We start from the raw sequence: 14,220 nt of genomic DNA, 5'->3' as shown, positions 1-14,220 counted from the left end.
GTGGAACACCAGAAAACTCAAATTTTGGTGCCCACATAACTCATTCTATATAGATAGATAGATGAAATATCAGTTATTAAAATGGCTCAGAGCTAAAAATGGATTGAGTCGATGGTAACTAAAGCAAGGAGTTCTGCACTGGCAGACATACCACTACCCATAAACTTTAGGAAATATCTACTATATGTAAGGTATACAAATACAAGATAAAAAGCTAAAACTCTATTTCGGAAATTAGGCGATTTTCATAAAAAGAGAACTAATATATCAAGGCAGTCTATACTAAATGCCCAGGGAATAAGTACTCCAGTTTTTCATAGGCATGAAAAACTATCCAGGTTGGAGTGCTCAGGTTCTGTGTAGAAAGCGTGGGCTGGGGTAGGTTTGGAGGAAAAGGTAGGATTCAGCTGGGTGGGTGGGCTGGAGGTAGGGTACATTCCAAGGCAGAAGTGCTTAAGTGGGATTGTATTTGGTATGTTTGAGCAATAATGAGTAGACCTGCCTGCTCCCTGGAAAGTCTCTATGAAGAAATTAAGTGAGAAATGAAGTGGTGACCAGGAAAGCAGGGGAGAAAAGTGGGGCTTGTTTGTTGGACCAGGATTGTTGGACCTGTCTTGTGGGCTGCTGAGAGCAGTGAGTGCTTTTTAGAGAAGAATGACTTCGGCAAAGAGATTTTAGGAAAATGACTTTGCCTGTAGTGTGTAGTTGGAATGCTGTATGTGTGTGTGTGTGTGTGCACACACACGCGCACAGAGCCCCGAGGCAAGGAGACTAGTTATTAGACTGTTAGAAAGAAATGAATGTCTGGATTAAGTGAAGAAAGCGGGAATGGAAAGGAAGTGTTTGGGGGGTGGTAAGATATAATCAGGACCTCAATAATCAGCCAATTGTTAAACATGGCAGTTTCCATCAAAAATAATACTAGAATGTAAGGTGACAGGCTGATTTAGCAGTTTGAGATATTATGTATATTTTATTGATGGGTTTCTCACGCAGTAACTATAGATAAACGGGTCTCTTTATTTTTGAATTCTCATATATTTTTCTTCCTCCTTCTTATTACTTCAAATTCCTTTTCTCCATAGTTTGCATTGATTTCAAATTAATCTCTTGTATGTGCAGGAGGAAACCAAGGGTTGCAACAATGGCACGGACTGTTTATGGTTTCAAGGATGAGTTTCCTCCCTTGAAAACAGCTATCCGTGTAGAAATGGGAGGCACGTGGCCAACTCTTGCTTTTTAGCAGGTCGAACATGACCTTCAAAACTCCTTAGGACACGCTAATCTCCTGCGGAGCTGCATCTCCCGTCAGACTCAGGCTGGCAGGGTCTCCCGCGGCCGCCTGGATGTGTGGCTCGGGGTTGTGAAGCTGTAGTTGACAAAACAATATAAAAACACGGACAAAAAACAAACCACAAACCCCCATGCCTTACCACAGCGGGCTGATGAGTGAAGTCGCGGAAGGAAGGTTCTGCTCTTGTCCTTTTAAAATTCCAGTGCACCGAACACACACACACACACACACACACACACTCTCTCTCTCTCTCTCCCTCTCCCTCTCTCTCTCTCTCTCTCACACACACACACACACACACACACACACACACGCCCGGGCGGCTCTTCCCACTCCCTGCCACATTGCACCAGCGTCCCTCCCCAAGTCCTGATTCATGAACCTTGCCACCTTTGTCTCATTTGAAACTGTGCAGACTATTTTAATCCTCCCACCCCCATCCCAGATTTTCCCCCTCCCTTCATCCTCTGGAAAGCTCTGATGTAAGGCGCTCGCTAGGTGGGGGAGCGCTTCTCCCGATCCGCTCGGGTAGGCGAATCCCCAGAAGCCCCCTCTGCGGGACCTCCGTCTGCGGGGGCCGCTGTCCGGGATCCCGCTGCGGGCGCGGGGGAAGCGCCTAGGTCCCTTTAAGGTGTCGCGCTCTCCAAAGTGCGGGCAGGGAGCCCGAGAGCCGGCGCGGGTCCCGCAGCCCGGTAGAGAAGTCCCGCCGCCCTCCTCTCCTCCCCTTGAGAGCCTCCGGGGGCCGGCCCGCCCACCACCCACCGCCCACCGCGCACCGACCCGCCATGAGGCCGTGAACCATGTCCTCCTCCAACGCCAAGAACGGGCCGGCGGACGGACCGCACTCCCCCGCCTCTCAGGTACCGCCCCCTCCTCCCCCCGCCGCGGCGGCCCGAGGGTGCCCCGCCTTCCTGCCGGCCGCTCCGGGCCCCCAGTCCTGGGAGTCTGCCGCCCCGCGCTCCCACCCCTCCTCCGCGTCTCTCTCTCCTTCGGCTCCTCCTCTGTCTCCTCCTCCTCTTCCTCTACCTCCTTGTCCTCCACCTCCTCACCTCGTCGGTCTTAGTGCTCCAGCTCTGGAGCCCGCAGCCTTCCCCAGCCGATGCCGGGGACTCGGACCCCGCACCCCGACAGTCTTTAATGGATGTGGTGGGTGCTCGCGGGCTGCTCTTCGCGGGCGTCTTTTCAGCCGTCGAGGCTTGTGGTGGGTGGGTGGGGGTGGGGGCTGTATGTGGGCACCGCTGAGGAGACTGGGGTGCGGGCTCTGGGAGACCCCGGGGAGCTGGTCCGGAGGCGGACTCTAGCCCGGGGTGGTTGCCCGGCTCCACGCTTCGGTCCTCACCGGCTTCTCTCTGGCCCCGTGTGTCGAGTCCAGGTGGCCCGAGGCACCACGACCCGGAGGAGCAGGTTGAAAAGATCCGATGGGAGCACCACTTCGACCAGCTTCATCCTCAGACAGGTAGGAGGCGGACTCGGGGAGGCGGCTGGGGTGGGGTGGGGTGGTGGGCAGATTGGGGAGAAGGCCCGGGGCCGGGCGCGGGGGTCCGAGAGCTGAGCGCTGGCGGTCCCTGCGCGCTCTTTCCGGCCGGGGCGCGGCGCTCCCGCTGCGTCCTTCTCCCGCAGCCTCCTGCGCCCGAAGTCCTGGCGGCCAGGCGGCCCCGCACCGCCCTGAAGTTCGTGCTGGCGGACGCAAGTTGGTGGAGACCTGGCTTAGGGCAGGGATATTGAATTTAAGACTGAAAGTATTTCTAATTGCGCTTTCTGTGTGTGGAGAAACGTCTTCAAGTCGTGTACTTGACTTTGAGTAACCAGAGCTCCTGGGGCCCGGCACAAGGTTTGATTTGGCGGAGAGTTAGTGGTCTCTGCTATTTTGCCGTATTTCGAACACTCTTCTCTGTCAAGGTTTTGGGAGAGATCTGCGAGGTCTGGTCAAATGAAAGACACTTTGAACAGAAAGTTTGGTGTCGCTTGGGACCTCTTCTTTGGTTCGCTTAACTAGGGGAGAACTGCCCAGATCTGGCTAAATCAAAATAAGCCAAGGCTGGCCCTGAGTGCCGGGGTCTGGGTGGTACTACACTTAACGTTTGTTTTCTTAGTGGTTGTTTTCCTTCTGCGTGGTTCTAGTGAGTGTTCTGTGTGGTAAAGATCGCCGGTTAACTGAATGCTTAGGTCTCTTTCACCTTGACATAGGAGATTGGTCCTTCATTTTTGTACTGTCCATGTGCTGTAAATGAGACCATCTCTACATTGCTGCTGGGTGCTAGGGAGATCATGCAAAAGTGAATCACCTTGATCTTTCTTTGGAACAGAAACTGTGGAGGTGTGTGCTTTCAGGGTGACTTAGAAATACTTTGGTCGTGGCCCCAAGACGCTTTTATCCCAGGCTCTGCTGTGGGCTGCTGGAGTGACCTTGGGAAGTTCTTTTCCCTCTAGGTCACTCAGAGCATTGTGTAATGTGTTTTTAACCAATGATGGCAGCTGCGGTGTGTATCCTTAGTGATTATCATCAATTTAAACAGATTGTCTACAACAAATGGGCTTTAGATTCAAAATTGGACTCAGACTTCTTCTAAGAGTTCATAAAACATATTTAGATAATATTTATTATGCAGATACTCATTTTCTGCAAGCAAATTATTACTACTACTATTTAATTCAGTGAGCACCAAGCAATTGCATTATTAAAATAAATATATTTTGGGTCTTGAATTCATTCTAAAAGTGCATTCTATCCCCTTTGCAGTGCTTGCTCAGATCATTTGTGTATTTGATAAAGCAAAGACATTCTTCATCTTTAAAACATTTTTGACTTATGTGACTCTTTGAGATCTTGTTGATGTTTATTTTGTGGGTGCCTATTTTTGGTAGTGTTTTTTTGTTGCAAATTCTTAGAAATATTAATTATACAGCAGAGTATTCTGTGAACTGTTTGACTAAAACTTTTGAGTTAATCTACACTATCACTTCACTAACGCTTTACTCTTCAACCACAAACGAAACAATCTATTTTTCTAATATTCTTTCCTCAATTTACTCAAATAAATGATTGAGATTAATGCATGTATAAGTTCTTGTTAAGTGTGTTGCTATGTATTGTCTTAAAAATGTAAAAAGTATTGCATGCTAATAATTTTGGGAGTAATTTAAACAATGCAGATTTTTATTTTTATTTATATTTTTTAAGATTTTATTTATTTGATAGAGCACAAGCAGGGGGAGCTGCAGGCGGAGGGAGATGCAGGCTCCCCACTGAGCAGGGAGCTGGATGTGGGGCTCGGATGTGGGGCTCGATCCCAGGACCCTAGAATCATGACCCGAGCCAAAGGCAGATGTTTAACCCGCTTAACCAACTGAGCCACCCAGGCATCCCAAACAATGCACATTTTTAGAACAAATATATTTCATTAGTTTTTCTGAAACTGGAATTTGTTGCTTTAATAAAATGGTCTAATTTAAATTTAGGAATTAGTTGTAATTGTGTTATATACACAATCTTCCTTTTTTCTGTGCAAAAATAATACATAATTTTTGTGAGCACTTACAGTTCAGTGAGTATCCTACACATGATCTTGCTTAAATGGCATAATATAGACTTCTCAAATGGCTACAATAGAAATAACTGAGGATTTTTGTTTCTTTGACAAGAGATGAAAAGTTATTGCAAATGGAATTTAACAGTATTTTTTGAAGTAAAATTGAAGAGTTTTCACCTGAGTGCCAAAACAAAATATTTTTTGGAGAAGCACACAAGCTGTTTATGATATTAGAGTCTCATTATTTGTACAATGACCAGCGATTTGTTGTTTTTGAATTCTTGATATATTGGAGTGATGGAATTTCTTGGTGATATTTCACAGTCTGTGTGGTGCCTTCACACATGAAGAAGACAGTGGGAATGCCAGCAAGATAGTGTTGCTCATTTCTGATGTCCGATTATTTACAAAATTAGGGAGGAAAAGTGTTCCTCCCACAAAAAAATGAAATGTCAAATCAGATGGGTAAGATGGGGCTGGTGGTGAAGAGCAGAGGACAGTTGGCAAACTCACCTAGTAAAACTGTTTATTCTTTAAATTGGTAAAAAGTTTTAGTGTTTGTGTGTGTGCGTGCATACACATACATGTACATATGCGAGCTGGCCTGAAAACAAACAAACTGAGAAAGAGAGCCTGCTTCCACTCTGAGGACTGAGCACAAAGTCCTTCAGGCATCTCTGACCCTGTTTCGTGGGCTCCTAGATTGCTGGCCTCCACAATCGAGGAGGGATGGAGATTTTGGAATGAATCCAGGGAACAACTAAATGGTTTCTTTGAGGAGAGGTGAGAAGATGAAGTGTTTTGCCACTGTAAGAAGAGAGAGCTGGGTGACCCAGTAATGGTCTTCAGAGCGTACACAAAGGAATTCTTTGGAAATGTGATGGACTGTTCTCCGTCGTCGCTGAGGAAGAAACTCAAGAACTGCTATAATCAGGGAAGGAATGATGTTTTACAGCAAGACTTTCTTAAGAATGTTGCTGTCATTGGAATGGCTTTCCAAATGAGCCTGTAGAATTTTCTCCTAGGAGATCACTTTTGACAGACTATTTGTGAATGGATTATTTATTCATGTTTTATTTATTTATTTAATTTATTTTAAGATTTTATTTATTTGTGAGAGAGAGCGCGCGCGCGTGTGCGCACAGGAGCAGAGGCAGAGGGAGAAGCAGACGCCCCTGCTAAGCAGGAAGCCTGACTCAGGGCTCCACCCTGAGCCGAAGGCAAACGCTCAGCTCAACGACTGAGCCTCCCAGGCGCCCCTATTTATTCATGTTTTAAAATTTTAGGAAACACTTATTAAATGTTTGCTAGTGCCCAGCACTGTGCTAGATACTATAAAAGAGGAATGAAAAGATAAATGAGACAGAGCCCCTGGACCCAAAGGATTTTGTAATCCACTTATGGAGACAGGGGTGTATGCACGTCATATAGTGAACTGTAGCAAGGAATGATGGTGTGGTCAAAATGCCAGTGTGCGCTGAATATTGAAATACTCTGGGTGTCACTGCACATAGAGTTTGTGTGATGGAGTCCTTCAGGTTGCTCCCAGTTTTCTCCCCACTGGGGTTCCAAGAGAAAATCAGAGTATGATTAGTCTGTTGACCTCTCCTTGTTAAGGCTGCCCTTATAAGGACTGCAAGTCTTACAAGGCCTGGTCCCTGCTAATTTCCAGCCTCATCTTGAACCATGATCTCTTAGCTTTGGACGCAGATCTTGAACGCTCCACCTTTCCTTCTGCCATAGGCTCTTTGCACATGCTAAACCCTCTGTGGAAGGCTCTTGCTCTCTCTTCTGCCTAGTTAACTTTAAATCTTCCTTGAGACCTAAATTTAATCTTTACTTCTTTTTTTTTTTAAGGTTTTTTATTTTTAAGTAATCTCTACACTTAAGGTGGGGCTCGAACTGACAACCTCGAGATCAAGAGTTGCATGCTCCACCAACTGAGCCTGCCAGGCACCCCTAGTCTTCACTTATTTTTCTCATCTCTCTGATGACGTCGGTTCCTTAACCACCTACCTCATTCCAGAGTGCATTTTGCCGGTTCTCGATAATTAGATTTCTCTGTTAATGCCTGTCCCTTATCCAGATAATAAGCAGGGACAGGTCTGCACTTGGTCTCCTTTGTATCCTCAGCATTTAGGGTAGTAGATGTTCAATAAATATTTATTTGAATGAATGAAGGAACGGATGGATGGAGGACTAGCTTGATATATTTTAGGCATGGGGTTCTGCTCTAACATTAAACTCTGTGTTTAATGGGGAGAAATTGCCTCCTAACAAAACTTCCCCAAATTTAGCAGCTTAAAGCAACAATTTTTTTTTTTTTTTTAAATTTCAGTGTGCTGCCCAGTGTGTGGTGTTATCTGGGCACTGGCATGGCTGAAAGATCTAAAATAGCCTCACACGTGTCGTTGGCAGTTGGTGCTGGCTGCTGGCTGAGAACTTGACTGGAGCTTTTGGCAGGGGGCTCAGTCTTCCTCCACCTGGGCTCCCAGCATGGTTGCTTGAACTTCCTTACAACATGGTGGCTGGGTCCCAAGAAGGGGCATCCCAAGAAGTAAAGGATGAAGCTGCAGATTTTGCAAAACCTATTGTTAAAAGCTACATGCCATCACTTCTGTTACAGTGTCTAAATCAAAATAAAGGGCTCACTCAGTTTCAAAGGCAGAGGAAGTGGACTCTGTTTTGATGGGGTGTAGCAAGGTCACCTTACAAAAGAGCATATTATTACTGCAGCCATGTTTGGAACCATCTACTTTAGATCACAGAACCTTGGGCTTTTTTTAAGTATGCTAATCAAATGATCGTGATCATAATTCAGTAAACCCACACTGTATTTAGAGATTGAAAACATATTTAGTTACTAAGTTGATACTATAATAAAACAAGCTGGCAAAAAATTCTTTGGGTTATAATTTGGAGATACATTTCTCCAATAAAATGCAGATTCATCAACAGAAGGTGTGTGCTTTGTGCATAGCTCTAAGAATAATCATATGCCTAGAGGCGTATATATATGCAAAATTCATCTATAAACTTAGAATCACAAAATTTTAGAACGGAAAACATTGCAGGGGGAAAGTACTTCGGTTCCTCATTTTCAGTTGAATGAGGAAACCCAAGGACATACAGGCTGTACTAACATCACATCAGTAGTAGAACTGAGACAAAGGGACCTGCCTCCAGTTTTTCCATCACAACACACTTCATCCCTGTATAATCAGGACAGACGTACAAACACAGAGATGTGGACACATCAAAGGAATCTGGAGCTTATTCCTCTTATATCCTAGAAATATTCTCTCTTTCTTTTTTTTTTAAGAGCGAGAGACTGCAGGAGCAGGGAGGGGCAGATGGAGAAAGAGAGAGAGGATCCCAAGCAGGCACCACGTTCACTGCAGAGCCAATGCAGGGCTCAGTGTCATGACCCTGAAATCACAACCTGAGCTGAAATCAAGAGTCTATCCCTTAACTGATGGAGCCAACCAGGTGCCCCGATCCTAGAAGTATTCCTAATTTATATGGTTACTGTGAAGAACAAAGCAACAACTGGAGAACCTCGAGACTGTAGTTTTTTCCCCTAATTTTACCATGAGATGGAATTTTTGTTTGCATGGTTCGTGAAATTTTTGTTTGCATGGTTAGTAGTCATTGTATTAGCCAGAGTCTAACCAGGAAACAAAACTACTTGTGATTTTTGCAGCTGAGGGACTTGAATGTAGAGATATGGTTAAACAGGTGATGAGAGAGCTTGGAAGCTAACCCTGTAGGTTAGCGACAGCCAGAAGCCACTGTGACCTCTAGGCTAGCAGGACAAGGAAACTGTTACTGGAACCCAGGGCCAGAGTCACCTGGTAGATGCTGGAGCCCCTGGTGTACTGTTTTGTGGGAGCAAGAAACACAGAGGACATCACCTCACACTTGTTAGGATGACTACAATAAAAAACACAAAAAACAAGTGTTGGTGAGGATGTAGAGAAAAGGGAACCCTGGTGCACTGTTGGTGGGAATGTAAATTGGTGCTGCCCCTGTTGAAAACAGTATAGAGATTCTTCAAAAAAATAAAAACAGAACTACCATATGATTTAGCAATCCCACTTCTGGGTGTTGATTTGAAGAAAACGAAAACACAAACTTGAAAAGATATATGCACCCCATGTTCACTGCAGCCAATGTTTATAATAGCCAAAGCATGGAAACAACCTAAGTGTTCATTGATGGATGAGTGCATAAAGAAGTTGCTGCGTGTGTGCATATATAAATATATGTGTGTGTGTAATTCAGACAAAAAGAATGAAATCTTGCTATTTGTGATAACATAGATGGACCTTAAAGGCATTATGCTCAGTGAAATAAGTCAAATAATAAGGCAAATACTGTATGATCTCACCTGTACGTGGAATCTAAAAAGCCTCCCCAAACCAAAAACCAAAAACTGAGCTAATAGATACAGAGAACGGATTAATGGTTGCCAGAGGCCGGGGTGGGGGAATGAGTGAATTTGGTGAAGGGGTCAAAAGTACAAGCTTTCAGTTATAAAGTAAGTAATGGCAGATGTAATGTACAGCATGGTGACTATAGTTAATAATATCACATTGCATATTTGAATGTTGCTTAGAGAGTGGATCTTGAAAGTTCGCATCACAAGAAAAAAAATGGGTAACTACGTATGGTGATGGATGTGAACTAAACTTGTGATCGTTTTGCAATATATAGAAATATTGAATCATTACATTGTACACCCAAAATGAATATAATGTTATTTGTCAATTATACCTCAATTGAAAAAAGAAAGAGAGACAGAGGAGATGTAGCTTCTACTACAGAAGCCACTTGAGGGCAGAGAATGAGGAGGAATACTCTGCCCTCTGCCCCCCAGACCCCAGACTCCTGGTGCACCTGCCCTTGGCTGAGCCCAGCTGGAAGCCGGCTGACTGGGAGCCTGGGAAGCAGCCCGCAGGCCCTTGGCCCTCCCGAGATAGAAAGCAGCACAGAGAAAGGGGAAAATGAATCTGAGGGAACCCGGACAGGACCAGCGCAACCATTATTATGTTGTAGCTGCCTAGAAGACAGTAATGATTCGTGTTCATTAACAAAATTGGAAGTCTTTACTTGCTCTGTAAGTAAACTTCCTAGCTAAGTGGGATAATACAGTGAGCCTGAGGGAGAAGTTCACACCTATTTCCTGTGTGAATTTTATCTGGAATGCATCTTCCCAAATTGAAACCAAGAAAGAACTCTGCCTCTTGTGGCAAACTGCTTTGTTCTTGCTCTGGGGCTTGAATACATGGAACTGAATTTACGACGCTCTTTATTGAGAAATCCAGCTCCTGGGCAGCTAACCTGTGAACCAGTCACTTGTGCTTTTCTCCAAGTCCCTGTTCTTGGCACACAGAGTTCCCTGAATTCTCCTTTTTGTAGAATAAAGAACTATTTCTCCTTCAGTTTAGGATGGTGGAATTTTATGGAAACTTAGATGAATTTTGATTGAAATTTTAATCTTTCTAGAACGGTATGGGACACTGTGTGGACACTTAAGCTGAAAAGGACCTTGGTTTTACTGTGGCCCTCTCTCTTTAATGACTCTACTGCCATCCCAGATGGTGCCATCCCTGGGTATTAAAGAGCAGAGCCTGCTTGTTGGATCATCAAGGGAAAAAGCAGGGGTGGAACTAAAGAGAAGGTGGTTGAGTCAAACCACGTGCTGTAGCTAGTTGTAGAAACCAGGCCCTCTGCTTCTGGTGAGTCTGCCAGCTCAGCTGGGGTAGCTGAGCCCAGCTGATACTAGTTCTGACCCATCTTTTCTGGCTGATGCTGTAGCATGAGCCAAACTCCTCACCTTCCTCTTAGTTTGACCATTCCTTGGTCTCGTTTCGGCAGCTCAGACTCCGAGAAAGTGTCAGCCCTAACCAGGGAGAGCCGGCTTGCAGTTCACTCAGATTCACTGAAGACCCTAAGAAGTGTGTGCAGGCATGTGCACAGAGGGGTATGCAGGCCCCATTCTGCTGTCAGGCCTCTGCATGCTTTGTTTTAGGCAACACTTGAGAGCGGGGTGTTTCCTAGGATAGCACCTTCCTTCCTGTTGCTCGCTCTTTGCTGGAGCTTCCTTCCCAGCAGGACTGTGTGTGTCCAGAACGGTTACAGGCCTCAGCAGCATGGATCCTCTGAGTTTGTCCCTCAGCAGGGTGTGCCTGAGACAGGCCCTGGACGGTTTGCACTCCCTTTGAATCCAGGGCGTTGCACCAATATTTCCTCTGTGGGGCCATGTGGAGCTCTTCCTTCACCCTCCCCAATCACACACTGTCTTTATGGTACCTCTGCAGGTTAGAATACAGCAAATTGCTGAGTCTTACCCACAAAGAACCCCTATAGAAACACATTCTGATCCGAGCAGCTGGTACTGCCCTGCTTGCCCTCGTACTTTGTGATCCAGAAGAACGTTGAGGTAGACAACACCCTTCGTTCTAGAAGAGTTGTTACGAGCTTGACTACGGACCAACACACCAGCAATTGTACGTGGATTTAACCACATAAACTGGGGAAGGGAGTGGAGGTAGGACTAGAGCTAGACGCCAAAATTAATGCAAAGGCTAAATTATTCAATTTTAAGGGAATAGTTTTAGGGTTTTCAGGTAACTCTAATGACAAGCTGTGTGCTATGGCAACCTGCTTTCCGAACCAGAAAAGGCTGATGTTTCCTGAACACCTGGCTGGAATATAGAGCTGGCTTTGAAATTCCTTGAAGATAGCTCTCATATTCACTGGAGTAAGCGAGCCCGTCTGCAAACTTTCCTATTTTCTTGAGTATGTCCTTTCTTACGACACACATGCATGGAGCAGAGGTGATTCCTTGACTCTAAAGGGATGTCTTTCAGCATTTGTACTTTACGTACTAAAAGCATTATTCGATAGGGGCTGTACAGCCTCTGTGACGTCTCCTGAATCTCTCTGATCATTTCACTGTAATCATTTGGACGGCAAACCGGGCCTATTTTATTTCTCATTTTATGTTCTTTGCTGGTGGAGGCATCTTTCTCCGGGGCTGCAGTTTAATAGCTGTGGCAGTAGTGTTTGTTTTGAGAGGAAATATTTTGTAAACCTAAACCTGAAAAGAATCTGCATTTTTCTGGGTTGTCAGAATCACTAGAAATGATGACTTTTTGTAGTGTTCACTGTATTATACTATTATACTAATTTTAAACTCCTTAGGAAAACTTTTTTTGCAATTTCTTTTTTAGTGCAGGAAAGACCAGCAGTAATGGAAATGCATAGTAACTTATTATGTAAATGAATTTATCATACCCTTCTACTTTCTTCTCAAATGCCCCAGTGCTGGTGTCAATGACTCAACATGCTGATTATGTCTCCCAATCACACAGGTGGGTGAAATGATCGCTGTTAGGGTTAGAATGTCCAAAGGCATGGCTTTCTTATTTGGCCTCTTGTGCGCACGTGCAACCGAGAAGGGGAAGTTATTCTTTCAGGAAATCAGAGGCTGTATTCTGTTACCATCATAATCTCATTTTAGAACATTTCATCACCCCCAAAGAAACCTTGTACCCATTATCAGTCATTCTCCATGCTCCTCCCCACCCCTAGGCAACTACTAACCTATTAGTCTCTATGTCTATAGATTTGCCTATTCTGGACATTTCATATAACTGGAATCATATAGTAAAATGTGATCTTTTGTGACTGGCTTCGGTTTTTTTTCATTAACATATTCTCTACACGAGCCTGAGGGTTTCAAGTTATAGCCCCCAGTCCAAATGTGCAGATGTTGGCCCACATGTGTAAAGGGACTTGCCTTCCCTAAGCCTATGTTCCGGAGAGCTTTTCAAGTCATGGTGTTGAATGGGGTAGATCGTATTTATATTCATTGTAGAGCTACAGTCTCAGGTCATAAAACCGAATTTTGTGGGGGGCAAAACTATTTGACCCGCATGGAAATCAAATCCCTGACCTTGGCCTCCTTGTCATCAGGATTGAACAAAACTGAGTGACTCTCATCTACAGAAGCGGATTTATATAATAGGATGAGATCACTGGGATTAAAAAAGTGAGCAATATAAGTAGCTATTGCCATCGTTTTCAATAATTTTTCGTCATAGAAATGTCTTGGATACTTATAATCCAAAATACTTTAAAAATTTTATCTAGGTGTTTATAAAAACTCAGCTCTGGTAATTATAATATATTTTCCTTGGGAGATACAATTAAGGAGAAAGCAGAGTGCTCGAGTCCCAAGTTAAGTACAATATTTATGGGAATTATTGGGTATATAAAACTGTACTCTCTATGTGGCAGGTGCTGCTCAATTATATTTGAGCACTTCCCTGGGGGACAAAAGTCAATTATCAACACAGTCGTGTGGGAGAGAAATAGGTCAGCTGCAAATATTCTCTGCTAATTTCAGAAAGCTTGAGGGGTGATTTAATTTGGGGGATATTTTTTATTCTTTTGGTCTCTGTGCTGTCGGGAGACCTTCTGGTAGGATAGGCTCAGTTTTTCATTTGGTATTGGTTGTCATATTAATTTACTTTAATATGAATATTTCTTTTGATCCTATAAAATGAAAATTAAACCAAATAATATCAATAAAAATGATGTCAAATACACATTGTAAGAGTAATTGTACCATGGGTGTGATTATTACTTGCTGTTTCTACAACAGTAGAGATCTTCAGGGTTTAAACTAACCCAACAAAATGCAAATTTCATATTTTCCAGTATTTTGTTTACTATTTATACGTAAAAAGAGTAAAAAGGTTAATTGGGAAAAAAAAAGGAGATTGGGTTTTTAAAAAGTCATGTTTGTTTATTTTTTTATTGTGGTAAAATATACATAACAGGAAATTTACCATTTTAGCCAATCTTAAGTGTATAATTCAGTGGCATTAAGTACATTCACTAGTGTTATTTTTTTAGCGGATGTGCAGGTGATTTAAAAAGCGTAAGCAGACAAAACCTAAATATATCCAACTTATAAATGTGCTAAAAACATCCACCTGGATAGGCCTCCCACCACGACTGTGGCCTTGTTTAAAGCACGGGCAGCAGCAGCAAACAGCCCCTGTAGGGCTCCATGAAGCTGTGGCTCCCGCAGTTGAGAAGAACCAAGAGACAGCTGTCCAGAGGCAGGACGTGGCCTGGAAACCGACTGGACCCTTGGGTGCACTTGGGGAGCTGGGGCCGGGACAGGGAGCCTGCGCAGGGTGAGAGGATGGGGTTTTGCCCCGGGACACCTGTCTTAACACAATGGAATGCTTTTCTTCTTCCTCCACTGAAGTCCAAGCAGTTTCAAGAGGATTTGGTTTAACGAGCAGCCTATTTGAAAAATCTGCTTGTTCCCAGGCGTCTTCAGGGGCTGTAGTCATTTATACAGTATTGTAGCTT

General features: G+C 44.2%; 1 protein-coding gene across 1 annotated transcript in view; it reads left to right on the top strand.

Moving 5' to 3' along the window:
* Positions 1-2,260: 2,260 nt before the first annotated feature.
* CACNB4 (calcium voltage-gated channel auxiliary subunit beta 4) overlaps positions 2,261-14,220 on the top strand; it is a 235,831-nt gene continuing 223,871 nt past the window's right edge. Inside the window, exons 1-2 of the mRNA XM_045781924.2 lie at positions 2,261-2,440; positions 2,667-2,750. Coding sequence (XP_045637880.1) covers positions 2,432-2,440; positions 2,667-2,750 — 93 coding nt within the window. The 5' untranslated portion in view covers positions 2,261-2,431. The remainder of the gene's footprint in view (positions 2,441-2,666; positions 2,751-14,220) is intronic.

The sequence above is a fragment of the Ursus americanus genome, chromosome 1 (assembly GCF_024610735.1).
Source record: "Ursus americanus isolate L20-20 chromosome 1, mUrsAme1.1.p, whole genome shotgun sequence".
Lineage (NCBI taxonomy): Eukaryota > Metazoa > Chordata > Mammalia > Carnivora > Ursidae > Ursus > Ursus americanus.
This window is presented reverse-complemented; position numbering and strand designations above follow the sequence as displayed.